Below are 27,560 nucleotides of genomic sequence, written 5' to 3'. Positions count from 1 at the left end.
TCACACTCTACTGCCAGAGAATGCAGTGTTCTTAACTTGTGCCAGAGGTACTCACAAGCACTAGAGTTCGCCGGAGGTTCACAGCCAGTGGAAGTGCTGCACTGTTGGGAGTGTGGATTTAAACTGGGGCTCCATATCAAACGGACTTCTTGTACAAAGATGGACTCTTGATTGCTCAATCTATCTTGTAGTGGCCCTTGCAGCTTACTGTCCACCTGCACTGCACTTCTCTGTAGCTGCAACACTGCTGTGCTGCAGTGAAGCAGCAGCAGCTTTGAGAGACTGAACAACCAAAAGACTCAACCACTTACTGCAGCCAGAACCTATTCTTCCCCATGCTCCACCAGAATATGTAAATCCCAGATTATCCTCTACAGCCACTGGAAAACCCACCATTAGAAAACCCTTTTGAAGAACATCACATGGACTGGAGTGTTAGCATTATGACTACTACTACCAACACTATATTCTGCATTCTGGTACTGCTTTTTCATTTGTAGTACTTCAATGTAATTATGGTGTGGGATTGTGTCAAAACAAAGGTTTTCCTCTGTACGTGTGACAATAAAAATAATGACTGTTCCTCTCAACTTACAACATGTAAAGCATAGTCGCCCCCAGCACAGAAGGTGCTGTGTTTGGCAACAAAAACTAATTTGTGATTTGAAACAACTGTTGATAGCTTTGCGAGCTTAATTGTATGAGCCTGATTTTTACATCTTGTTTCTGGAGCAGATAGGGACCCAAGTGGAAGGGACAGCTTTCTCCCCAAATATTACAATGCTTCACTTAAAGAACCTCCCCGAGAGGTAGAGGGTGCTACTTTATGGGGGGTGGGGGAGTGGTGAAGTGGCATAGCAGCAGAACACACAGCCATCCCTTTAGAACAGATGTGGGTGGAACAACTTTAGTCAGAGAGTGGTGAATCTGTGGGACTCACAGACATGGATGGCTGTGGAGGCCAAGTCATCAGAGATATTTAACGTGGAGGTTGATAGGTTCTTTATTAATCAGGGCATCAAAGCTCATGTGAAGAAGTCAGGAGAATGGGGTTGAGGGGGAACATAAATCAGCCATGATTGAATAGTGAAGCTGACTTGATGGGCCAAGTGGCCTAATTCTGCTTATGGTCTTATTATTGCTGCCAGCATTGAGCAGGATGCTCTTTTTATTTTATTTTAAGAGATACAGCATAGTAACACACCCTTCTGTGCCACCCAAGTACATCCATGTAACCAAGTAACCTACTCATCTGTTTGTCTTTGGTATGTGTTTGGAAACTGATGCATCCGGAGGAAGTGTACAAATACCCTACAGACAACATCAGAATTAAACCTGTGTTGCTGATGCTGTAAAGTGTTATGCATTACTATGCCGTCCTAAATTACAGACTCTGGTGGGACTCAAACAAGCAACCTTTCTATTACTGATCACCCATCAGTAGGACGATCAGTTCCCCAACACCACCACTCTCCTCCATCTGGTGGAACTGGTCCTCATATTCAGTAACTGCTTTCTTCATACCAAAAGTGTACCCATGGGTACTCACACTCCCACGGGTTCCAGCTATGCCTGCCTTTTTGTTGGCTATGTTGAACGGTCCACGTTCCAAGTCTACACTGGCATCATTTCCCATCTCTGGAAACAGTCTACTGATATCCTTTATAAGCTCACAGCCATCTGGACTATATCACTTCCCACCCTGTCACTTGTAAAAATGCTATCCCCTTCTCTGAGTTCCTTCATCTCCACTGTATCTGCTCTCAAGTTGAGGTACTTCATTCCAGAACTACTGGGATGTCCCCCAAGGCCCCACTAGCCTCTGCATCCAGCACATAATTCTTTATTATTCTGCCATCTCCAATGGGATCCTACCACCAAGCACATCTTTCCCTCTCTCCCACTTTCTGCATGTGTCACTCTCTAGTGACTCCCTTGTCCCTCCCCACTGATCTCCCTCCTGGTCCTTATCCTTGCAAGTGGAACAGAGCCACACCTACCCAAAGATCTCCCACCTCACTACCATTTAGGGCCCCAAACTGTTCTTCCAGGTGAGGCGACACTTCATCTGTGAGTCTGTTGGGGTCACCGACTGTATCCCATGCTCCTGGTGTGGCCTCCTGTATATTGGTGAGACTCAACATAGACTGGGAGACCACTTCACTGAGCACCTATACCCTGTCCACCAGAAGAAGAGGGATCTCCCATTTCAATTCTACTTTTCAGTCCCATTCTGACATCAGTCCACGGCCTCCTCTACCGCCATGAGGCCACACTCAGGCTGGAGGAGCCGCACCATCTGGGTAGCTTCCAGGCTGATGGCATGAACGTCAATTTCTCAAACTTCTGATAATTGCCTCCCTTCACCATTCCCCATTCCTGTTTCCCTTTCTGACCTTATCTCCATACCTGCCTATCACTGGTGCTCCTTTCACCCTTCCTGGTTTCACCTGTAACCTACCACCTTTTACCTCTTTCTCCCCTCCTCCACCTTCTTACTCTGATTTCTCATCTTTCTTTCCAGTCTTGATGAAGGGTCTCAAATTGAAATGTTGACGGTTTACTCTTTTCCAGAGATGATGCAGTTACAGAAGCATTATGCAAGTGTAAATGGTGTTGCTACTGGGGGTAGCTCTGGTTTCCATTATTACAGGAATAAATATCCAGAAAAGGCAGAAATCACATTTTTAGAATGGTGCCAGAATGAAAGGTTGTATCAGGACAGAGGGTCTCAGCCCAAAATGTTGACTGTTTATGCCCCTCCTGAAATGCTGCCTGACCTGCTGAATTCCTCCAGCATTTTGCACATGGTGCTACACATCGGTACACGTCCAACAAGATAATCCACCGTGCCACAAAGCCCATAAAATTTACTTCTTTTTATTACAGGAACTCTGTGAGAACGTGGTCACTGTGATTCAGAGGGTCAACCAAACAACAATCATCATCTGCGGGACTTATGCTGGAAGCCCCAAGTGCTGGTTTTTGGTAAAAATACGTTTAATCAGAATTAACAGTTAAGTGTGCAGATTTACAGTCAGTCCACATGCCAGGTCTGCCCAGCTTCAAGCTGCTTCTCTCCATCTCTATTTTGCAGCCCAACAACAGGACTCAGCTAGCAAGTGACAAAGAGGGGCGCCAGATAGTGCAGGACGGGAGGGACATCTCACCCTCAGTGCCAAGACAATGTCCTATCACCATCGCAGTCGGTGAGCGTGGGGATTTTAAAATTTCCTAATGTAGAATGGAACTTCCATAGCGCAGGGATTTAGATAGGAATTTGTTAAGAGTGTTCAAGAAAGTTTCTTTTGGTAATATGTAGAGGGCTCTTCCAGGGAGAGGACAAAGTCAAGACTTACTCTTAGCAAAAAGGACAGTTCAAGTGTGAGGTGTATTTTAAATTAGTTACGAAAAATGACACATCTCCCCAATTTAAAGTTCTAAATTCAGGCAAAGTATTTTGTCCTTGTTCCAGATTCCAATATCTGCAATCTCTTATGCCTCCATAGTTTATGGACTTCAGTAAGGCCCTTGATGAGGTTCTGCGGGGTGGGCTAATTGGGTATGGAAAGTTAGATTGCATACGATCCAGAGAGAGCTAACTAATTGGATACTGAATTGGCTTGGAGGTAGGAAACACAGATGGTGGGGATTGTTATTGATACAGGAGGTCCATTTCTTGAGATGGTGCTAGGTCCATTACTATTTGTCATCTATGTCACTGAAAATAAACAAGGCATAGTCAGTAATTTTCAGGACATTAAAATAGGTGCTGAGTAGACAGTGAGGACAACTATTAAAAATTGTAACATGATCTTGATAGCAGGGTACGTGGGCCAAGGAATAGCAAATGTAATTTAGACCACAAGCCATAGGAGCACAATTTGGCCCTTCAGCCCATTAGTTTGCTCTACCATCAATTATGGCTGATTTATTTTCCCTCCCAAACCCATTCTTCTGCCTTCTCCCCCCACATTTTATAGGAAGGATGTGGAAGTTCTGGAGAGGGTGAAAAAGAGATGCATCAGGATTTTGCCTGGATAAGAGTGTATAAGCTTTGAGGAAAGATTTGATAAGCATGTATTGTTTTTTCTGAAGCATCAGAGCCTGACAGGGGACGTGAGAGAAGTGCATAAAACTGTGAGGCATGGACTCTTTTCCCAGACTGGAGCAGGTTTTCGGCTGGAAACGTTGACTGTTTACTCTTTTCCATAGATGTTGCCTGGCTTGTTGAGTTCCTCCAGCATTGTGTGTGTGTCACAAAATGATACATTTAGGGAGGATAAATCAGATAGCACCATCACAGTGAACAGTAGTGTCATGGGGAATGCTGAGCAATTGAGGGACCCAAGAGTACAGTTATATATATCTTTTTTTTTTAAGGTGCCATCACATGGACAGGTGGCGAAGAAAGCTTTTGGCATGTTGGCCTTGATCAGTCAAGCTTGGATGTTGTGGTTGCGCGAGATGTTGATAGATATATTTTGCATAGCAAGGAAATTAAAGGCAAGTAGGTGGATCTGAGTCAACAGCCAAATTATTCATAATCTTATTGAATGGCGGAGCAGGATCAATGGGCCAAGTGGCTCACTCCTTCTCCTATTTATGTTCTGCTCTTATGAAACTACTGGCTGGTGGTGTAGTGGCATCAGCGCCGGACTTCAGAGTTCGAATCCAGCTGGCTCCCTTGTACGCTTTCCATCCGTGCTGGGTTGAGTGTTGAGCTAGCAACTCGGCCTCATAAAAATAAGAAAGCCTGCTAAAAACACTGTCATGACGGCATCCCGATGACTCCACTCAAAGTTAAGGGTTTTCTTCTTCTTCTTATGAAACTGGGTGTCAGGCTGCTTTGTAGGCATCTGAAACACATGAAATGGCATAGCAGCTAAACCCTGTGGAGTGCTGGGGAAAGTGATCGTGTGGGGCTGTTGAATATCAACCATCTGCATTCAAGAGACTCCAGCACCATACCTAGGCTGGCTCACTTGAGGCAGTACAGTTATTCGGATGGACAGTGTCACAGTTCTGGAGAGGACTGGACTTGTTTTGAGGAACAGCATTGAAAAAGCCCTGCATTGTTGGAACTCCAATGTTTAGGACCAGAGTTAAATTGAGGTCCTAATATTGAGCTGGGTAAGGTTTGAGCAGTGTCTTGTCATGCATACTCAATTCCTGGTAGATACTTTGGGATTGTGGCACCAGGAGAACCAGCTGTTGTGGAACAGAGACTGCACAGTGGGATTTCATTGTCCATGTGAGTCCATGGGGAGGCAGTGCTATTATGATGCTGTGCTGACCTTTTATTTTACTCCAAGATCAATTTAATCCTTCCCTTTTACTTAGCCCCCCTCCCCACCATTTTTCTTGTGGTCCTGTCTCTAAGAGTCTCTTAAAATCCCTGATGTATCTACCTCTACTACCACCCAGTGTATTATTCAGTATGGGGAAAACAAAAACTTACCTCTGACATTACTTTCTACTTTCCTCCAGCCATCTTAAAATTACATTCCCTCATATTAGCTATTACTGCCCTGGGAAAAAGTTTTGGCTGCCCATTCTCTCTAAGCCTCTGTTATCATATACATCTCTATCAAGTCACTTATCTTCCTTCTCTCCAAAGAAAAAACCCTAACTCGCTCAACCAAGATTGACTGAATACACTGGTCAACAATTTCTTTCCCCCCCAAAAAGTGTTGTTTTCTCAGAAACTTTTTTTGTTTATGAAATTGAAGCTGAACACAAATATAATTTCAGACAACTTGTAATACGGAGGAATTTAGAGAAACAAAAAATTAACTTCTATTAAATATGATGCATTTAATTGTATAATGGTGCTGATGCTTTGCAGCACTTCAACTAAACTAAAAATATTTTAATGATTTTCATTTGCACTCAATGTCTGAGGTTTTTTGCTTAAGTATCCAAGGATGATCAGCCAGCATTGATGGAATCCAGTTGCCCTGATACAGTTTCTCCATGACGGCAATGACCTTTCACCATGTTCATCAATGACATCACCAAGATTTGCAAGGAAGTCTAAATGGGAATGCAGAAAATGAATCTTTAGTGAGATGTTGCACTTCAGTTTTATATGCTTGAAGCATGTTGCAAACCAGCTGCACATAGTTTGGTGTTCTGTAGTTACCAAGAAAATTTTCAGCAACATCTTTGACTGCCTTCTATGTGATTTTTCAATGGTTCCACCAGAAGTTCTTCAAACTGTCTGTCATTGATGAACTGTTTGCTTTGTGGACCACTAAAATTTTCTTCCTTAATCTTGGCATCAGTTATTCTGATTTGAATCATCAATTGAAATAACAAATATAGGCAATTTAAAAATGGTGTGTGATAGGGAAATTTCAGTGATTTGCATTATCAGCAGTCCAAAATCCATTAGGTACACCAGAAGTATTACAAAGAACATAGAAATTTACAGAACATTACAGGCCCTTCGGCCCACAATGTTGTGCCGACCATGTAACCTACTCCAGAACTGCCTTGAATTACCTTACCACATATCCTTCTATTTTTCTAAGCTCCAATTACCTATCGAAGAGACTCTTAAAAGACCCTATTGTATCTGCTACCACCACTGCTGCTAGTGCATTCCATGCACCCATCACTCTGAAAACCTTACCCCTCAGTACCCATTTCCAGGCACCTTAAAACTATGCCCCCTCGTGTTAGCCATTTTAGCCCTGGGAAAAAGCCTCTGGTTATCCACACGTTCAATGCCCCTCATCATCTTGTACACCTCGATCAGGTCACCTCTCATCCTCCGTCACTCCAAGAAGAAAAGGCCAAGTACACTCAACCTATTATCATAGGTATACACTCTCCAATCCAGGTAACATCCTTGCAAATCTCCTCTGCACTCTATTTTGTTCAGGAAACAAAATCTTTATTGTCCAGTGGTATCAGCAGAGATCCATCTGGATTCAGCATAGTTACTCAGTCATGTGTCATTCCTCTTTTGGCTCTAGGTGAAGACCTGTACTCAGCCATTAGCAGCACAAGCCAGAACAGTGGTTCCATTCAGCGCAGTTATGGACGGATGAAACACCTTAAGTCTGAGGACAAATGGTTCCAGAGTAAGTAATATTCAGCTGCTCAGAGAAGCCACACCAATGAGGTAACTTCCCCACACAAGGACTGACTCACCACTTAGGTGGTAGCAGTTCCAGTTCTTCACCTAGGCTCTCCTACTGTGCAGTATCAACACTGTCGGAGGCACCATAGAATCAACCAGGCACTTAATCCAAACTATACATGCTCTCACAGGCCCCTGTCACACTGATGAAATCAATACAGATACACATATCCAGGACATTATGTTAAAGGATGGTTGCTTAGAAGATCCTGAAGATGTACACTCAAGTGTTTTGGGAACAGCTTCTTCCTCTCAGCCATCAGAATTTTTATTTATTTTATTTTATTTAGAGGTACAGTGTGGAACAGGCCCTTATGGCCCTTCGAGCCACACCACCAGAAACAATCTGATTTAACCCTAGCCTAATCATGGGGCAATTTGCAATGACCAATTAACCTACTAATTGGTACATCTTTGGACTGTGGAAGGAAACCAGAAAACCTGGAGGAAACCTACATGTTCATGGGGAGGACATACAGAGACTCCTAATAGATGACGTTGGAATTGAACTCCAAACTGACAGCCCATGTGTAATCCTCTATGCAACTGTGGTGCACATTTCTACAAAGTCCATGAACACTTCCTCACTATTTTGCTTTTAACTTTGCACTATATTTTTTATATTTCCTCTTGTATAGCAATTTATGCACTGCACTGTACTGCTATCACAAAGCAACAAATTTCACAATATGTCAGTGACAATAAACCTGAGTCACAAGTCTGCATTTTCTTCCCTGTTAGATCCAACATTTGTGGGATCTGCTTGGATTCAAATGAAAGACAGGAGCAAGGATGAGGTTTACTTCTTCTTCAGGGAGACCAATGGCAGTATTGCGTTAGATGGAGAACCTTACAGGGCCTATGTTGGACGTGTCTGTAAGGTAAGATGGACCTGGATCAGCATTAAAACCATTTACAACATTCACTACTTGGATCCTGACACACACTTGGGACATTTTACCTAGGAAATAACACCTGGGGGGGTGGGGAGCTGAAACTTTTCCCCCTCTACAGGTGCAGAAGTAGGGGATGTCTCTCTCAAGTCTGAGCAAGGAACAAGGTCAACGGAGCAAAGGAAGGTGCTATATGGTACACCATTACAACACCACCACAGTCCAAAGACGTACTGGTTAGTAGCTTAATTGGTCATTATAAGTTGTTTGGTGAATAGCCTAGTGTTACCTCCAAGAGGACCACAAATTGTCATAGGTTTTGGAGGGTTGCTTGCTTCAATAAACTCTCCAATGTTCAGCTATGTTGGCTGGAGTCAGGGTTTTATGCTTTGGGTCTAGGTAGGGTCACCGATGCCTAACAGGTCAAAGGGTAGGGGTCAGACTAATAGTGGTCCACTGGAACTCCTGGTTCGGGAGTTCAGCTTAGAACTAACAACCCTGACTGGTAAAACAAAACTGTTATAAAAAAGCAATGAAGATTCCTTCTACATCTGCATGCGACGGTATTCCTGAGTCTCCAGCCAGGACTTGAATGACGGACAGTAGTGAAAACAGAGAGGGAAGTACTGACCTGATAAAGGAAGCCCTATATACCACAAGAGATGGAGGACCTTCATTGCTCCCCTAAATGCCAGCAGCGTAATGGGCAGTAAATAAGATTAGTGTTAAATAGTTGGGTTGCTGGGTGGTGTGGCTCATTGGGCTGGAAAGCTAGTTCTGCACTGTATTTCCAAATAAGTAAAACAAAATTGGGGTTCATTTGCTGTAAGTGGTTTGTACATGCTCCCTATGACCACGAGGATATGCTCAGGTGCTCTAGTTTCCTCCTACGTTCGAAAGACATAAGGATTAGGGTTAGAAAGTTGTGGGCATCCTATACTGGTGTCCGACACTTGCGGGCTATCCCCAGCACAATCTTCATAATGTGTTGGTTATTGCCGCAAATGACATTTCCCAGTATGTTTCAAAGTACATCTGATGAGTGTCACTGGAGGTCAGAGGCATTCAGAAAACTGATTGCCTTCTTATTATCTCAACTTAAGGCTGAGCCCTGATGCTAACTCTGATATGCAGAATGAGCTGACAACTCTTAGTCCTGGACCACTGCCCCACATCACCATTCCCAGCAAGATTTCCCCAAATCTGCCTGTCTGGTTACACTTTTTTGTGCTCTGCCAGATTGACGAAGGTGGATCGAAGACGGCTGGTCAAGACTCGTTTACCACGTTCTTGAAGGCACGACTCATCTGTGGCTTTCCAGCAGAATCCAGGCTCTTCAACAAGATTGAAGACGCTTTTGTCCTGCATGCGGAAGATGATCCAAGGAACAGCATAGTCTACGGAGTCTTCTCCAGCTTGTGGTGAGTGGAAGTTCTCTGTGAATCGAATGTGATAGATTCCACTCCACATTTTGTGATTTACCACCCAGTCTGCCTGTTGTAGTGTAACGTACAAAATGATGGAGGAACTCAGAAGGTCAGGCAGCATCTACATAACAGTCTACATTCTGGGCTAAGATCCTTCATCAGGACTAGAAAGGAAGGTAGAAGAAGCCAGAATAAGGTGGGGGAGAGGGAGGAGTACAAGCTGGGCAGCTGTTAGATGGGAAAGATAAAAGTCTGGGTGAGCACAAGGTCGAAGAGTTGGAGGGTTGCAGAGATCACAGAGGGGGAGCAGTGACAGAGGGTCTCACTGAACTCCTGTTGAGAAGATTTAACTTCTTCATGGTAGGTATATCTCAAGAGACTCTACAGCGGAGCAGCAAGTCATAAACACAAGAGATTTTGCAAATGCTGTAAATCTAGAGCAACATACACAAAATGCTGGAGAAACCCAGCAGGGCAGCCAGTCTCTATGGAGGGAATAAACAGTTGGTGTTTCAGACTGAAACATGTCTTTTTTTCTATTTAATGTGTGCAATGACCCAACAGTCTTCATTCCTGGTCAGTGTGATGCCCATCCTTGCTGGCACCTTCACAAGCTGCTGGTAAACTGACTGAAACTGGAGGGGGAGGATGAGTTTTCCAGAAAACATGGCACTGCAGTGACTGGTGCTCACGGACCTAATTTTCTGACATTCTACTCTCTGCAGGAATTCCACTGGTATCTGTGCCTATTCTCAGTCGGACATAGAGCAGGCATTCCGAAACCCAAAACTGAAGGGCTTCACCGGCAACCTACCTGGGGGCCAGCGGCCAGGAACGGTATGGCAGTTTTGGGAATGAGTTCAGTGTGTTCTTGCTCATTCATGGCTTGGACCAAAATCTATGTTGTAGAAGACAGAAGCAGAGAAGTGTAGGAGAAAAGGTTTAGACGGACAAACATGGGCAAATGGACAAGCTTAGATGGGAATTTTGGTTGGTAGGGGCAACAGAACACAGTAAAGCACAGCACAGCATAGCACAGGCCTTTCAGCCCACAAGTTGTGCCGACCTACATAAACCTACTCCACAATCTAGCTTTTCCACCTACACAGCCATTCTGACATTCATGTGCCTATTTAACAGCCTTCACAATGTCCTTATTGTATTAGCCTCTACCACCACCCCCAGTAGTGCATACAAATCTATCTCTGACATCTCAAACATAGACCACACCAAAAGGGCACAGTACAGGCCCTTCAGCCTACAATGCTGTGTCCTTTAACCTACTCTAAGTTCAATTGAACTCTTTCCTCCAACATAGCCCTATTTTTTTCTTTTATCCATGTCCCTATCCAAGAGTCTCTGAAACGTTCCTAATGTATCTGCCTCTACCACCACCCGGGCAGTGGATTTTATGCACTCGCCACTCTGTGCAAAAGAAACCTACTTCTGATATTGCACCCCCCCCCCCCAATACTTTCCTTCAATCATCTCAAAAGGATATCCTCTCATATTAATCATTGCTGCCATGTGAAATAGGCACTGGCTATCCACTCTATTTATGCCTCTTATCATCTTGTACACCTTTATCAAGTCACCTCTCATCCTCCTTCACTCCAAAGAGAAAGGCTGTAGTTCACTCAATCTTCTCAATGCATGCTCTCCAATCCAGGCAAGCATCCTGGTAAAACTCCTTTGCAACCGATCTACAGCTTCCACATCCTTCCCATAATGAGGCAACCATAAGTGAACACAATATTCCGAGTATATTCTAGCTTGGGTTTTATAGTGCTGCAACGTTATCATGTGGCTAGAACACAATCCCCTGACTAATGAAGGCCAACATACTATATGCAGTCTTAACCACCCCATCAACTTGAATGAACCAGTTGGACTGTAGGACCTGTACCCTTGCAGTATGATGCTATGACTTGAAGTCTTGAGCAGTTGGGTAAAGTATTGGTGATGCCTTCTCGGCTGTGTGCAGTTTGAATACCTTGCTAAATACCTGCTTTTCCCAGAGAGAAGTGAATCTCTAGAATTCTCTAGCCAGGGGTTACAATAGAGGTTACCTCATTAAATATATTTAAGATAGATAGATTTTTGCCTAGCAGGGGTTATGGGGGAGCTGAGTCCATGGACAGATCAGCCATGATCTACTGAATGGCAAAGCAGGCTTGAGGGGCCAAATTGCTATTCCTGTTTAAGGTATGTCCTTACCTCAGAATTCAGTGTTTCTATTCCACTTGGGTAAGAAGAAATTGGAACATAAGGATTTGGATGATATTTGGGGTCAAGGCCACACCTCAGAATGGTGAGACTTTACTGGATGGCCAGGCAGGCTTGATGGGCTGAATGGACTACAAGCCCACTTCTTTAGTTTCTAAATCCTTTGATTGAGATGCATCGATGGGGTGTTCATGGTGGCTAGATGTCTGGTCAAAAATGAGAACTGGACAGACTGAAAAAAAATGACTAAATGGCTTCATTTCCACAGTGCATCAAGGGGACCCCACCCAAAGTCATTCAAGCCATCAGAAGCTTTCCAGAAATTGAGGAGCCTGTCTACCCATTATTGAATCACCCACTCTACGTTATGAAGCACAACAATTACACTAGGATTACAGCAGACAGAGTGAAGGGGGCCAACCAGGACGTCTATCATGTCCTATTCCTTGGTACAGGTACGACACATTCACCAGACTAGCATGTCTCAGTTTGGTGGGCTGTGACGGGTGGGAAATTCCAAGAATTGAGGCCCAGCTGCAGGCTATTTACAGACTACATTAAATATAACTAGTTCCAGGTCTGGTGAGGCATGGAACAAGGTGTGAAGATGAGTCGAGGTAGGGAGGCTTCAAGGGGAAGCTAAATGATCAGGTAAACCGTTCAACAAGGGACAATGCAATGGCATCCACTGGTAGAGAAAGACCATAAGACATAAGGGCAGAATTAGGCCATTTGGCCCATCAAATCAGGCTGTTTTATTATCCCCTTCAACCTTATTCTTTTGACATCTCTCTGTAACCTTTGACGCCTTACTAATCAAGAACCTATCAACCTTCACCTAAATATACCCACTGACTTGGTCTCCCCTGCCGTCTGTGGCAATAACTTCCACAGGTTCACCACCCTTCAGCTTAAAAAAACTCCTCTTCATCTCTATTCAAAAGGGACATCCTTATATTGAGGCTGTGTCCTTGGGTCCTAGACATCCCCACTATTGGAAACCTCCTCTCCATGTCTACTTTATCTAGGCCTTTCAATATTCAGTAAGTTTCAATGAGATCCAGCCTCATTTTTCTAAACTCCAGTGAATACAGGTGTAGAGCCATCAAATATTCTTTATACGTTAACCCATTCATTCCCATGATCATTCTTGTAAACCTCCTGTGAATGAAACAGATATGCTATCTGAGCCATCCTTTCACACAGATGGCAAATTGTTTTTTCCATAAATTGAGAGAGGCAACAAAATATTTACAAGTCATTTTACATACACCACTTGAAAACCAGCATGATTTTAGGTGCAATGGTCACAAATGCTCGAGGAATTTAGCAGGTTAGGCAGCACCCATAGAGAGGAATAAATATTTGACCTTTCAGGCTGAGATCCTTTATAAAGTATGGAAAGGAAGGGTGAAGCAGCCAGAACAAGGTGGTGCTACAAGCTAGCAAATGATAGGTGAGCAGGAAGGTGAGTAGGAGGGAGAGAGGGGGATGAAGTGATAAGCTGGGAGGTGATAGATGGATGAAGTAAAGGGCAGAGGAAAGAATCTGATTGAGGAGAGTGGATCATGAGAGAAAGTGAAGGAGCAGAGAGACCAGGGACAGGTGATAGGCAAGTGAGAAGGTTAAGAGGGGAGTCAAAATGGGAAATGTTAAAAGAGAATGAGTGGGGAGAAATCACCAGAAGTTAGAGAAATTGACATTCATGCTGTCAGGTTAGAGGCTACTCAGACAGAAAATGAGTTGCTCTTCCAACCTGACAGCGGCCTCATCATGGCAGTGGAAGTGGCCATGGACTGACTAAGTAGGTATAGCAGACAACAGGGAACACAAATGGTATGTTGGCCCTTTTTGCTAAAGGATTTGAGTACCAGAGTAGGAATGCCTTACAACAGTTGTGTGGAGTATTGTGTACAGATTCAGCTTCCTATTCACAGAAGGACATACTTGGTTGCTATAGAGGGATTTGCCATACGGATTCCTTGGATGACAGGTCTGCCATACGAGTAACAACCAAGCAGGATAGCGTTGTGAAATGGTGTTGAGGTAGAACATCAGTTATGGCCTTGTGGGATAACAGGTAGACATAGTGGCAAAGAAAGTTGTTTGGCACACTGACCTTCATTAGTCAGGGCACTGAGTGCAGAGTTGGGGAGTTATATTACAGTTACACAAGACACTGGTGAGACCACGCTTGGGAGCATTGTGTACAGTTTTTGTCATCCTGTTGTAGGAAAGATGATACCAAATTAGAAAGAGCGCAGAAGAGATTTACCAGGATGTTGCTTAGATTTGGGGCTCCGAGTTACAAGCTGAAGTTGTGTAGACTGGGTCTTTATTCCCTGTAACACAGGAGAGAGAGGAGCAACCTGATTCGGCTATATAAGATTATAAAGGGCAAAGGCAAGGTGAAAGAGGTCTTTTCCCAGTGATGGGCTAAAAGCAGAGGGGATTGGTTTAAGATTAGAGGTGAGAGATTTAAAAGGGTCATCAGGGGCAGCTTCTTCACACAAAAGGTGATTCATATATGGAATGAGATACCAGAAATAGTGGTCAAAGCTGGGGCATTAGCAACATTTAAAAGCCATCTAGATAAGTTAATGGATAGGAAAAAGTTAGGGCCAAACAGTCTCAGAGGGGACTAGTTCACTGGACAACATAATCAGTACAGACAAGTTGGGTCGGAGGGCTTGTTTCCATGTTGTATGACTCAATGAATGCTTTCATGCTCCTATGCCTTATTTACATAGCTGGTGAATGGGGCAGATGTGAAGGATGCCCTGTAGCCATGATATTTGTATTTTCTTTTCAAGGTAATGGGAAAATCCATAAAGTTCTACTCAACAGCGGGAAGTCCTTCATCATTTCAGAGCTTAGCCCCTTTACGACTGAAGCTCCCGTCTCCACCATGACACTGGACTCGAGCATGGTAATGTTCTGACAGGGAAAGACAAGGGCATTATGCCATTAGCAGTTAGCATAATGCTTTACAGTGTCAACGATAGAAAGACCAAGGTTCAGTTCCTGCTATTGACTGTAAGGAGTTTGTATGCTCTCCCTGTGACTGCGTGGGTACTCTTTGGGTGCTCTGGTTTCCTCCCACATGCCAAACGACATACAGGTTAGGGTTACTGAGTTGTGGGCATGCAAGATTGATGACGGAAGTACGTCGGGCTGCTCCCGGCATAATCACAAAATAAAATACTAATGCAAACGATTCATTTCAATGTTTGATTGCAACAGTTAAGAGAAGTTTGGATGGGAGTGGTATGGAGGACTATGGTCCAGGTGTGGGTTGGTTGGACTGGCATGGACTAGATTGGCCAAAGGACCTGTTTCTGTGCTGAAGTGGTCTATGATACTTCTTGTTTTGATGCATGGTACAGGTGATAAATAAAGCTAATCTTTTTATCTTCAAATAATGAACTGCACTCATCTCCAGGAGGGCACAGGTTGACCCCAGTGCCCTTCCAGTCCTGTACCTTGGCAGCGATTGATGTAAGCTACCTTGTTCCATTTTCCATTTGTCACCTCTGGGACTGCAATAACCAAATGAGTTGAGATTCAAGGAGTTCAACTGAAAGCACGTAACATCAGTGCACAAGTTGCTTCATTTGCTCACATAATCAGTAGTCCTATTCACAGAAGGAACTGTTAGCATCAGCAACAGGGTGTGGAGGATATGCAACACTAACACGGAATGGTTTGATCCCTTTCAGGGCCATCTGTATGTTGGAACACCAGTGGAGATGGTGCGGCTCCCGCTCGCCAACTGTGCAGACTACGGCAGCACATGTGTACAGTGTGTTGCTGCCAGGGACCCATACTGCGGATGGAACAGAACAAGTGGGGAGTGTGTGGCTGTCCCTCGAACCCTCAGTGTTACAGACAGGTACACGTTATTAACAGACCCCTTTTGACTGACCTCATTACAATGCTCCTTGTCCCCACTCTGCCTTGCTCAGGCTCCATTTTCTCCTTTTCCCTCTGCATCACTTCTCTCACTTGGTTGCCATTTCTTCATTGCTGTACAGACCCTAGATCGAAAAAGACATCTTTTAATATCCATAGCTTGATAGGTTCTCATCCACAAACATGATAAACATCAGTCATTTAAAAAGTACACCATAGACACAGGCCCTTCGACCCATCCAGTCCATGCGGAAACCATTTACACTGCCTACTCGCATCAATCTCCACTGGGACTACAGCCCTCCTTCCATTTACCTTCCATGTACCTATCCACATTTTGCTGAAACATTGAAATAGTTTGCATAAACCACTTGTGCTGGCAGTTTGTTGCACACTCAGGACCATCTGAGTGAAGAAGTTCCCCTCATGTTCCCTTCTCAGCTTCCACCCTTAACCCATGACCTCTGATTGTAGTCCTAGCCAACCTCAGTAGAAAAAATCCTGCTGGCATTTACCCTCAATTTTGTATATCTCTATTTACAAACTACTTACAGGTGCTTAATACAGACCGTAATGCAAAACTCCAAACTCTGGAACCCACCCCCACCACGATCCCCGAGGTGTAATAGCATTGTGCTAACTGCTATGCTACCAAGGCATTAGTATAGATGTGGTAAATACATGCTTGCTTTTTCTCCCCCAAGGTTGGATGAGACTAGAACTAAAGTACAGGTTTAGGGTGAACATGAGGGGTAACTTCTTCACTGAGGTGGTGTTGAGGAGAATCAGAGAAGTTTAGATAGTTATGTGGATGGGAGAGGGATAGAGGGATACTGTCAGTGAGGTAGATGGGAATAGGCTAAAGACCAGGTTCAGGTCTTACCCTGGTTTGTCCTGCCAAAATGCAACACCTCACACTTATCTGCATTAATTTCCACCTGAAAATTTTCAGCCCATTTTCCTGGCTGGTCCAGATCCCGCTGCAAGCTTTGATTGTCTTCTTTGCTGTTCACTATGCCCTAAATCTTGGTGTCATCTACAAACTTGCTGATCTTTAATATAGATGATAAACAACAGGCACATCATCAATCCCTGTGGCACATCACTGGTCACAGGCCTCAGTCAGAGAGCCAAAACTATCTACTGTGGCTGCCCCCACAAAGCCAAGGTTGAGTTGAATTAAATACTCCGTTTTTAATTAAATCCTGCAGTTTCTGTACTAGCCTCACACAGGCTCATGGAACATATTGTCAGGCCCTGGGGATTTATCCACCTTAATTTGCCTCAAGACAGCATACACCTCCTCTTGTGTAATCTGTATAAGGCTCACGACCTTGTTGCTGCTTTGCATCATTTCTATAGGCTCTGTTTGTCTCCCAAGTAAATACAGATGCAAAAAATGCATTTAAGATCACTCCATCTCTTTTGACTCCAAACACAGATTACTGTTCTGATCTTCCAGAGGACAAATTTTATCCCTTGCTATCCTTTTTCTGTTAATATATCTGTATAAGCCCTTAGGATTCTCCTTCACCTTGTCTGCTAAAGTAAACTCGCGCCTGCTTTTAGCCCTCCTGATTTCCTTCTGCAGGATTGGCTAGACATTAGCTAGCAAGCACAGAGCCATACTGTCCATCGAAAGTGTAAATAGAACATTCTGGAAATATTGAGCAGGTCAGGCAACAGAACAGAAAAAGTAACTGGGTTTATAATTCAGTTGTAAGTCTCTTTCTCTCTTATCCATTTGTAACAAAGCATCACTGACTTGAAATGTTAACCCAGTTTCTTTTACTGAGTGGCCTGCTGAAATTTTCCAGTATTTTCTGTTGTTAATTCAGACTTTCAACATTTTTGCAGATTTAAAAATATTTTTGGAACACTACCAGGGTCAGAGACAGAGTGATGCTCCATCTATACTGGACAAACACACACTCCTGGGTTCAGACACAGACTGAAGGTCCCTTCATACTGTCCTGCCACACACTCTCAAGGCAGGTACACGCTTGATTTTCTCAGCTCAACTTTCCTAGACACAGTGAAGGGTCATAACAGCCTTACCCCAAGTACAGAGCTAATAAATATCACAAAGACATGGGAATGTTATTATCTATGTTTATCAGTGTGGTTTGTTCTTTTTGCAGTGATGTTGTCCAGAACATCGATCAGCTCAATGTGTCTGTTTGCGATGGTGCATCAGGTAATTTCCATCAGTCTGTCATCTACTACAACATCACAGCCCCTGGTTCCCATTCCCCAGCACACCAGGCCAGTTTTCAATGGGTTACCTTGGATTATCCAATTCCATGGGACATTACAAGTTAAGCCTTCATACATCTGCTAACAAGAGTCCTTGGTATTGGAGACAAAGCTCTTGCAAAGATAGAAGATTGGCTGCCTGGCAGAAGTCAGGGAGTGGGGGGATAAAGGAAGCCTTTTCAGCACAGCTACCACCGATTTGTGGAGTTTGCAGTTCCACAGGGGACTGCAGATTTTCATGTCCAACACACACACAAAATGCTGGAGGTACTCATCAGATCCAGCTGCAACTATGGAGGGGAATAAACAATCGATGCTTTGGGCTGGGACCCGACATTAGGAACAAATACCTCATTGTGTGGAAAGCGGCCAGTGAGTGAGTGGGCCTGTGAAGGAGTGGAGATTTGAGGCTTAGATTCTGGCAGTTTTGGCAGTTGGACTGTACAATCAAGTCAATCAAGATTTGAATAGCTCAGCAGAAAGCCGCTGATTAGACAATCAAGATTTGAATAGCTCAGACTCAGCAGAAAGCAGCTGATTGGGCAGTCGAGGTCAGGTGACCAAGCAGTTTGAAAAGCTCAAACAAATAAATAGAGGGTTACCTCAAGCAGAGCGGCCTGTGGAAAGTGGCCAGTGAGTGGGCAGGCGGGCGGGCCAGTGAAGGAGTGGAGATTTGAAGCTTTGACTCGAGGGGCTTCGATGAGAAGAGGCTGAGGACGAGCTTCACTCCAAGTGAGGTAAGGCCGGGTAAGTTCCTTTCAAAGGAGAAAGTTTCAAAAGTTGAGGCAAGTATTGGGTAGGTCATGGCAGCTGAGATTGGCCCCGTGGTTTGTTCATCCTGCAGCATGTGAGAAATCAGGGATACTTCCAGTGTCCCTGACCACTATGTGTGCAGGAAGTGTGTCCAACTGCAGCTTCTGAGCGTCTGGAGCTACGATTGGATTCGCACTGGAGCATCGGCGATGCTGAGAAAGTCGTGGCTAGCACATTCAGTGAGTTGGCCACACCGCAGGTAAAGGCTGCACAGGCAGAAAGGGAAGGGGTGGCCACTAGACAGTGTAGCAGTAGGCAGGTAGTGCAGGAGTCCCCTGGGGTCATCTCCCTCCTAAACAGATATACTGTTTTGGATACTGTTGGGGGAGATGTCTCATCAGGGGAAGGCAGCAGCAGCCGAGTTCATTACACCATGGGTGGCTCTGCGGCACAGGAGGGAAGGAAAAGGAGTGGGAGAGCTATAGTGATAGGGGATTTGATTGTAAGGGGAATAGATAGGCGTTTCTGCGGCTGCAAACAAGACTCCAGGATGGTATGTTGCCTCCCTGGTGCAAGGGTCAAGGATGTCTCTGAGCGGCTGCAGGACATTCTGGAATGGGAGGGTGAACAGCCAGTGGTCGTGGTGCACATAGGTACCAACGATATAGGTAAAAAATGGGATGAGGTCCTACAAGGTGAATTTAGGGAGTTAGGAGATAAACTAAAAAGTAGGACCACAAAGGTAATAATCTCTGGATTACTACCAGTGCCACGTGCTAGTCAGAGTAGAAATAGGAGGATATTTCAGATGAATACATGGCTTGAAAACTAGTGCAAGGGGGAGGGATTCAAATTTCTGGGGCATTGGAACCAGTTCTGGGGGAGGTGGGACTGGTATAAACAGGACAGTCTGCACCTGGGCTGGACTGGAACCTATGTCCTAGGGGGAGCGTTTGCTACCGCTGTTTAGCAGGTTTTAAACTAATGTGGCAGGGGGATGGGAACAAGTGCAAGGAGACAGAGGGGTGTAAACTGAGGGTAGAAGCAAAAAGTAGTAAGGTGAAAAGTAAAAGTGGCAGGCAGGCAAATCCAGGGCAAAAAGAGCCACTTTTCAACATAATTGTATAAGGGCTAAGAGTGTTGTTAAAACAAGCCTGAAGGCTTTGTGTGTCAATGCGAGGAGCATTCGTAACAAGGTGGATGAATTGAATGTGCAGATAGTTATTAACGAATATGATATAGTTGGGATCACAGAGACATGGCTCCAGGGTGACCAAGGATGGGAGCTCAACATCCAGGGATATTCAATATTCAGGAGGAATAGACAGGAAAGAAAAGGAGGTGGGGTAGCACTGCTGGTTAGAGAGGAGATTAACGCAATAGAAAGGAAGGACATTAGCCTGGAGGATGTGGAATCGATATGGGTAGAGCTGCATAACACCAAGAGGCAGAAAACGCTGGTGGGAGTTGTGTACAGGCCAACTAACAGTAGTAGTGAGGTTGGGGATGGCATTAAACAGGAAATTAGAAATACGTGCATTAAAGGAACAGTAGTTATAATGGGTGACTTCAAGCTACATATAGATTGGGTGAACCAAATTGGTAAGGGTGCTGAGGAAGAGGATTTCTTGGAATATATGCAGGATGGTTTTCTGAACCAACAAGTCAAGGAACCAACTAGAGAGCAGGCCATTCTAGATTGGGTATTGAGCAATGAGGAAGGGTTAGTTAGCAATCTTGTCATGTGAGGCCCCTTGGGTAAGAGTGACCATAATATGGTGGTATTCTTCATTAAAATGGAGAGTGACATAGTTAATTCAGAAATAAAAGTTCTGAACTTAAAAGAAGGGTAACTTTGAAGGTATGAGACGTGAATTAGCTAAGATAGACTGGCAAATTATACTTGACGGTGGATATGCAATGACAAGCATTTAAAGATCTCATGGATGAACTACAACAATTGTTCATCCCAGTTTGGCAAAAGAATAAACCAGGGAAGGTAGTGCACCCGTGGCTGACAAGGGAAATTAGGGATAGCATCAAGTCCAAAGAAGAAACATATAAATTAGCAAAAAAAAAAGCGGCACACCCAAGGACTGGGAGAAATTCAGAGACCAGCAGAGGAGGACAAAGGGCTTAATTAGGAAAGGGAAAAAAAATTGAGAGAAAGCTGGCACAGAACATAAAAACTGACTGTAAAAGCTTTTATAGATATGTGAAAAGAAAAAGATTGGTGAAGACAAATGTAGGTCCTTTACAGTCAGAAACAGGTGAATTGATCATAGGGAACAAAGACATGGCAGACCAATTGAATAACTACTTTGGTTCTGTCTTCACTAAGGAGGACATAAAATAATCTTCCGGAAATAGTAAGGGACCGAGGGTCCAGTGAGATGGAGGAACTGAGGGAAATACATGTTAGTAGGGAAGTGGTGTTAGGTAAATTGAAGGGATTAAAGGCAGATAAATCCCCAGGGCCAGATGGTCTGCATCCCTGAGTGCTTAAGGAAGTAGCCCAAGAAATAGTGGATGCACTGGTGATAATTTTTCAAAACTCCTTAGATTCTGGATTAGTTCCTGAGGATTGGAGGGTGGCTAATGTAACCCCACTTTTTAAAAAAGGAGGGAGAGAGAAACCAGGGAATTATAGACCGGTTAGTCTGACATCTGTGGTGGGGAAAATGCTAGTCGGTTATCAAAGATGTGATAACAGCACATTTGGAAAGAGGTGAAATCATTGGACAAAGTCAACATGGATTTGTGAAAGGAAAATCATGTCTGACGAATCTTATAGAATTTTTTGAAGATGTAACTAGTAGAGTGGATAGGGGAGAGCCAGTGGATGTGGTATATTTAGATTTTCAAAAGGCTTGTGACAAGGTCCCACACAAGAGATTAGTGTGCAAACAAAGCAAACGGTATTGGGGGTCTGGTATTGATGTGGATAGAGAATTGGTTGGCAGACAGGAAGCAAAGAGTGGGAGTAAACAGGACCTTTTCAGAATGGCAGGCAGTGACTAGTAGGGTTCTGCAAGGCTTAGTGCTGGGACCCCAGTTGTTTACAATATATATTAATGATTTAGACAAGGGAGTTAAATGCAGCATCTCCAAGTTTGCGGATGACACGAAGCTGAGTGGCAGTGTTAGCTGTGAGGAGGATGCTAACAGGATGCAGGGTGACTTGGATAGGTTAGGTGAGTGGGCAAATTCATGGCAGATGCAATTTAATGTGGATAAATGTGAGGTTATCAACTTTGGTTGCAAGAACAGGAAAACAGATTATTATCTGAACGGTGGCCGATTAGGAAAAGGGGAGATGCAACGAGACCTGTGTGTCACTGTACACCAGTCATTGAAGGTGGGCATGCAGGTACAGCAGGCGGTGAAAAAGGCAAATGGTATGTTGGCATTCATAGCAAAAGGATTTGAGTACAGGAGCAGGGAGGTTCTACTGCAGTTGTACAAGGCCTTGGTGAGACTGCACTTAGAATATTGTGTGCAGTTTTGGTCCCCTAATCTGAGGAAAGACATTCTTGCCATAGAGGGAGTACAGAGAAGGTTCACCAGATTGATTCCTGGGATGGCAGGACTTTCATATGAAGAAAGACTGGATTGACTGGGCTTATACTCACTGGAATTTCGAAGATTGAGGGGGGATCTTATTGAAATGTATAAAATTCTAAAGGGATTGGACAGGCTAGATGCAGGAAGATTGTTTCCGATATTGGGGAAGTCCAGAACGAAGGGTCACAATGGCCCTTGTGGCTAAAGGGATCAGGGGGTATGGAGAGAAAGCAGGTACAGGGTTCTGAGTTGGAAGATCAGCCATGATCATACTGAATGGCAGTGCAGGCTCAAAGGGCCGAATGGCCTACTCCTGCACCTTATTTTCTATGTTTCTATGAAGCTCCCTATCAATGGACCAGGAAGGAAAGGGTTAACACAAACATTGGTTGGCTATATGTCTGTACTCACTGACATTTAGAAGAATGAGGGATGATCTCATTGAAACCTACCTAATATTGAAAGGCCCAGTTAGAGTGCATGTGTAGAGGCCGTTTCCAATAGTGGGAGAATAGTGGGCACAGCCACAGAATAGAGGAACGTCCCTTTAAGACAGAGATGAGGAGGAATTTCTTTAGCCAGAGGTGGTGAATCTGTGGAATTCATTGCCACAGATGGCTGGGGAGGTCAAGTCATTTGGTATATTTAAAGCAGAGGTTGATAGATTACTGATTAGACAGGCCTCAGGGTTTATGGAGCAAGGGCAGGAGAATGCGTGAGGGATTATAAATTGCCCATGATCGAATGATGGAGCAGAACCAATGGGCCAGATGAACCAATGGCCAGCTGGTCTTATGGTCTTAAAACATAGCCCAGAACTGGAATATCAGCCAGTGCTTTGTGATGCAGAGGAACTCTGTCCTGAGAGTGTGTTCCCCAAGAGGTATGGGGGTGCAAACGATCGTGATTTTTGATTCTTTATTATCCCCTCCCAATATTCTTGTCTACTGTTGTGCAACAATGTGCAGTAATTGAGAGGAAAAGGGTGGGGGGGGGGGAAAAAGAGGAAATATTGTTGACCATGCAGTACAGGATTTTAATTGCCTTTCTCTCCTTGCCTCTGGCAGATGTGGTGGTGTTGAGTGAGGAGCCCACAGAACTGATCATCAGTTCGGGAGCGTACCTCTACCTGCCTTGCCCAGTGAAGTCATACCACGCAGTCTATACATGGAGCTATAACAAGGATAAGTTTACATGCACCATCAAGGATGGGTCCTGCCCGCTGATGTTCAATGCGGAGGTCCCCGTGAGAAAGGGGCTCTTCAAGTGCACAGCCATTGAAGATGGGCTGCGGGAGGAACTTGCTGCCTATAAAGTCACGCTGAATAATGGGAGCACATTGGGGCTGGAGTGCACAGCTTTCATTCTCATTCTTACTGTGCTGTGCTACTTGCTGTAGAGTGGCAGAAGTTACAGTGTACCAGAACCTTATTTTGAATGTATGCTCTTTCACCCTGGGGAATGAAGTTGGCTTCTTGTCCAAAATTAAATTTAGTTTGAATGCATCAGCTGCAATCTATCTCTCCAATACGTGGCCATTTCAAACACTCCTATCCCCATTTCCTGCCCAGACACCAGACTCTCCCAGTGTCTGATCAAAGGCCACTGCTGCCCACCGCCTCTCCACTGTGAAGCTGAATGGTTGAGACATGCCCAGACTCAGTCATAGGCATCAGTGGACTCCATCCTCCCCTGCACCAGCTCCATTCAGGCTGACCCCTTACTTAGGGAGTGGTGTTGATGACTCATGGGGAATCAGGGCTGGGGAATTGGTATTGGTTTATTATAGTTACATGTATCAAGCTAGAGTGTAAAGCTTGTCATCCATACTGTTCATATAGATCTAATCAGTACACAGATAGAACAGCATTAAACAATAACAATGCTGATAAGTGTAACAGCGCAGAGAAAGTGCAGGCAAACAATAAGCTGCAAGATGTTCATAAGGAATAGATTGTGAGGTCAAAGTCCATCTGGACATTCTCTCTTCTCCCCTCTCATGCCTGAAAGCATGGTGTAATGGTAAACTGCTGAGGTGTGGGAGTGAAAACAATATTCTGCAGAAAATTAAGAGAAGCATTAGCCTAAATCTAACCTTTATTGGCCCTGCCCTGGGAGGGTGTGATGGGACAATGTAGTAGGAACTTAATTCCTTATCTGACCCATACTGCCTTTGCCTCAGGAGCACTGATGGGGCGGTATAGAATGAATTTTATCAACTGGAGTGTACAGTAATTGCTTTTAAAGAGTGTTGCTGAGACAATGTAGTGAGAAATTTAAAGTCAAATTAATTCAGTTGTGTCCATGCTTGTTTTATGCCAAAAGCTGCATAGTAACAAGCAGGAAATTTGTATCTTCTCAAGGAAATCATTTGAAATCTACTCTACCCACTGTCATCTGTGCATGTGGGACACAGAAAGATCTCAGAATATAATCCCTCAAGAACTCCTCCACACTTGAGGAACTTGTAGCTTCTGAGGTGACAGGGGAGTGTTGCAAGGAATTCAGTCAGTAGCAGAGTGTGCTCTGATAACCAGCAGTATCACAGGGATGCTGATGACATGCAACAACAGGTTTCCCTATTCCTTGCGTTTCAGGTTTGACATACTTCTCACTGGTTCAGCAGCCCTGATTCGAGCCCTGTACTACACTGCCTATACAGGCCTATTCCATCAAAGGCTTTCTGAATGGATTTTTGAACTGGGGAGAAAGACAGAGGGATTTTCTGATTGGTTGGTGTGTTACACAGGAGTCAGTGTTGGAACCGCATTTTTTCATCTCACAAATCAGCGATTTGGATGGAATTGAAGGCTTTGTGGTCAATGTAGTGGATGGGGCAGGTAGAGTTGAGTAAGCAGGGACTCTTCAGAAAGACATAAATTTGGAGAACGAGCAAAGATGGAAAAGTGTCAGGTAATGCATGGTCATGCACTGGTAGACAGAATAAAGGCATGGGCTATTTCTAAACAAGAGCAAATTCAGAAATCAGAGGTGCAGAGGGATTTATGAGTCCTTGTGAACGATTCCCTAAAGGTTAACTTGCAGATTGAGTCAGTGATAAGGAAGGCAAATGCAATGTTTTCATTCATTTCAAGAGGAGTAGAAAATAAAAGCAAGGATGTAATGCTGAGGCTGTATAAGGCAATGGTCAGACTGCACTTAGAATGTGAGCAGTTTTGGGTCTTGTTCACTATTAGTCAGGGCACTAAAGGTTATGGAGAGAAGGCAGAAGAATGAGGTTGAGAGGAATAATAAAACAGCCATGATGGAATGGCAAAGCAAACTAAATGGGCCAAATGGCCCAATTCTGCCCCTATGCCTTATGGTCCCATTGAATTCTGAATGAAGTTGCTTTCTCTGAGACAAGGACCCACGGTCTCAGTATCATTCAGGGAATGCAATGATTGAGAAGCAGTGAACAAGCAGCGGTATTCCATTTGGTTCCAGTTTATTGGGATGCACATATGCCTGATTCCTGGGGACAGCATGTATCAGAGTACTACAGTACAGTTTCAGGCCCTTCAGCCCATCTAGTCTGTGTCAAACAGTTTTCTGCACAGTCCCATCGATCAGCCCTCCGTATCCCTTCTGTAAATTATCCAAACTTCTCTTAAATATAACATTGAATCCTCATCTACCACTTTTGCTAGCAGCTTGTTTCATATTCACACAACCCTATGAGTGAAGGTTTCTTTATAACTCAAGTGCCAATAACATCCTTGAAAAATTTCCCTGCACTCTTTCATTTTTAATTACATCTTTCCTGTAGGTAGGTGACCAGAACTGCACATAGTACTCCATATTCTCCCTCACCAAGGTCTTATATAATTTCAACATAACATTCCAACTCCTGTACACTGCCCTGATTTTTGAAGGTCAATGTGCCAAAAGCTCTCTTTATACTATCTACCTGTGATGCCACTTACAAAGAATAATGTATTTGTATTCCCAGGTCACTTTGTTCAACCACGCAGCTCAGTGCCCTGTCATTTGCTGTAAGTCCTACCCTGGTTTGTCCTCCCAAAATGTAATATCTCACACTTGTCTGCATTAAAACCATTTGCCATTTTTTGGCCCATTTTTCCATCCAGTCCAGATCGCACAAACTTTGATAGCCTTCCTCATTGTCCATTACATCCCCAATCTTGGTGTCATCCACAAATTTACTGATCCAGTTTGTAAAATTATCACCCAAGTCCTTAATATGATAAACAACAGCAGACCCAGCACCGAATCCTGCAGCATACCATTAGTCACAGACCTCCAGTTAGAGGGACAACCATTACTACCCTTACTAAGCCAATGTTGAATCCAGTTGACCATTTTATCCTGAAAGCCAAGCAACTTATCCTTTTGGACCAGCCTTCCAGGTGGGACTTTGTCAAGGGCATTTTTCAAAGCGCCTTTATAGTCATGAGTCCTACAATTTTTTTTTAAAAGAACACCACTAGCCAAGTATGGAATACTCTCATTGAGAACAGTACATACCTACACAGTGCCATGGCATGTAAAGCAATTAATGCTCTACTAACAAGGATCAGAGTGCCAGGTTTGCCAACTTTTCAAAACATTCTTTATCTCATCCATTGCCCATTTTGGTAAACAAAGTACCTTGTTAGACCACTTCCGAAAGCATTAAGTACCAATCACACATCATACACTACAACTTGTGCTCATATTGTACCTAAAAAAGCAATCCTTAAAGAAAAAACTGTAATTGTAAGGTACACCATCAGATAAAATTTTACCAGCACTGGGAGTGAATGGGGGTCGATGTTATACTTCATGCTCAGATAAACTCTTCTATCTATTCCAGTCAAGCCAAATGGTATCTGGGAACTGAGCAAGAACCAGCTTCAGACAGGGATGGAGGTGTACAGAAATATTACATTCCAATAAAGGAATTGAGTTACCCACTGCATGACTCAACCACCCTTTTGGTGCAGTTCCATCCAAGATGCCTTCCTTTGCTTTCCATTATACACAGCTAGTATCCTGCAGGCAAGATTCATGATGCTTAAAGCAGTAACTTTGGCCTTTATGTAACTTGTCCATGAATGTGTGGCCCAAGAAATTAAAAACCATATTTCCCCATTAAAAATGCCTTGCACTGCAAAGATGCTTAAGTATTTTAAAATAGCATTTTATAAGTCTATTTGCAGATCTATGATCACAACATCAGGTCCAATCAAACGAAAATGTTTTAATAAACAAGTTAACTGGTCTATGTAAAATGTAGTTCACTTTTCTTTCCTTATCCAAGACTGGGTGTGTTAAATGGGGCAAACATTCAATGTGTGCTGCTATAATGAATCCATTGCTAATTACCTTCAACATAGCAAAGCATCTCACGGTGGTACATTAGGATTGTAAATATAA

The 27,560-nt window shown here is 43.8% G+C and overlaps 2 protein-coding genes across 13 annotated transcripts in view; one reads left to right on the top strand and one right to left on the bottom strand.

Moving 5' to 3' along the window:
- Nucleotides 1-23,784, top strand: part of si:ch211-113g11.6 (uncharacterized protein LOC559008 homolog) — a 35,953-nt gene extending 12,169 nt beyond the window's left edge. Inside the window, exons 4-14 of the mRNA XM_059980272.1 lie at nucleotides 2,890-2,988; nucleotides 3,098-3,209; nucleotides 6,984-7,091; nucleotides 7,892-8,031; nucleotides 9,283-9,464; nucleotides 10,196-10,307; nucleotides 11,965-12,151; nucleotides 14,510-14,625; nucleotides 15,416-15,588; nucleotides 17,750-17,805; nucleotides 23,249-23,784. Of these exons, the coding sequence (XP_059836255.1) occupies nucleotides 2,890-2,988; nucleotides 3,098-3,209; nucleotides 6,984-7,091; nucleotides 7,892-8,031; nucleotides 9,283-9,464; nucleotides 10,196-10,307; nucleotides 11,965-12,151; nucleotides 14,510-14,625; nucleotides 15,416-15,588; nucleotides 17,750-17,805; nucleotides 23,249-23,580 (1,617 nt within the window). The 3' untranslated portion in view covers nucleotides 23,581-23,784. The remainder of the gene's footprint in view (nucleotides 1-2,889; nucleotides 2,989-3,097; nucleotides 3,210-6,983; nucleotides 7,092-7,891; nucleotides 8,032-9,282; nucleotides 9,465-10,195; nucleotides 10,308-11,964; nucleotides 12,152-14,509; nucleotides 14,626-15,415; nucleotides 15,589-17,749; nucleotides 17,806-23,248) is intronic.
- Nucleotides 1-27,560, bottom strand: part of LOC132399650 (semaphorin-4B-like) — a 104,082-nt gene that overhangs the window by 75,746 nt on the left and 776 nt on the right. For 10 of the 12 annotated variants that reach the window (XM_059980260.1, XM_059980250.1, XM_059980252.1 and 7 more), the window contains exon 2: nucleotides 15,622-15,733. The gene's annotated coding sequence lies outside the window, so the exon portion shown is untranslated. Of the gene's footprint in view, nucleotides 1-15,621; nucleotides 15,734-18,466; nucleotides 18,620-26,929; nucleotides 27,021-27,560 lie in introns of those variants that run through there. The other 2 variants (XM_059980253.1, XM_059980256.1) reach the window with 2 other exon arrangements.

The sequence above is a fragment of the Hypanus sabinus genome, chromosome 9, assembly GCF_030144855.1.
Source record: "Hypanus sabinus isolate sHypSab1 chromosome 9, sHypSab1.hap1, whole genome shotgun sequence".
Classification (NCBI taxonomy): Eukaryota; Metazoa; Chordata; class Chondrichthyes; order Myliobatiformes; family Dasyatidae; genus Hypanus; species Hypanus sabinus.
Note: the sequence above shows the minus strand (reverse complement) of the source record. Positions and strands in the feature narration are given on the sequence as shown.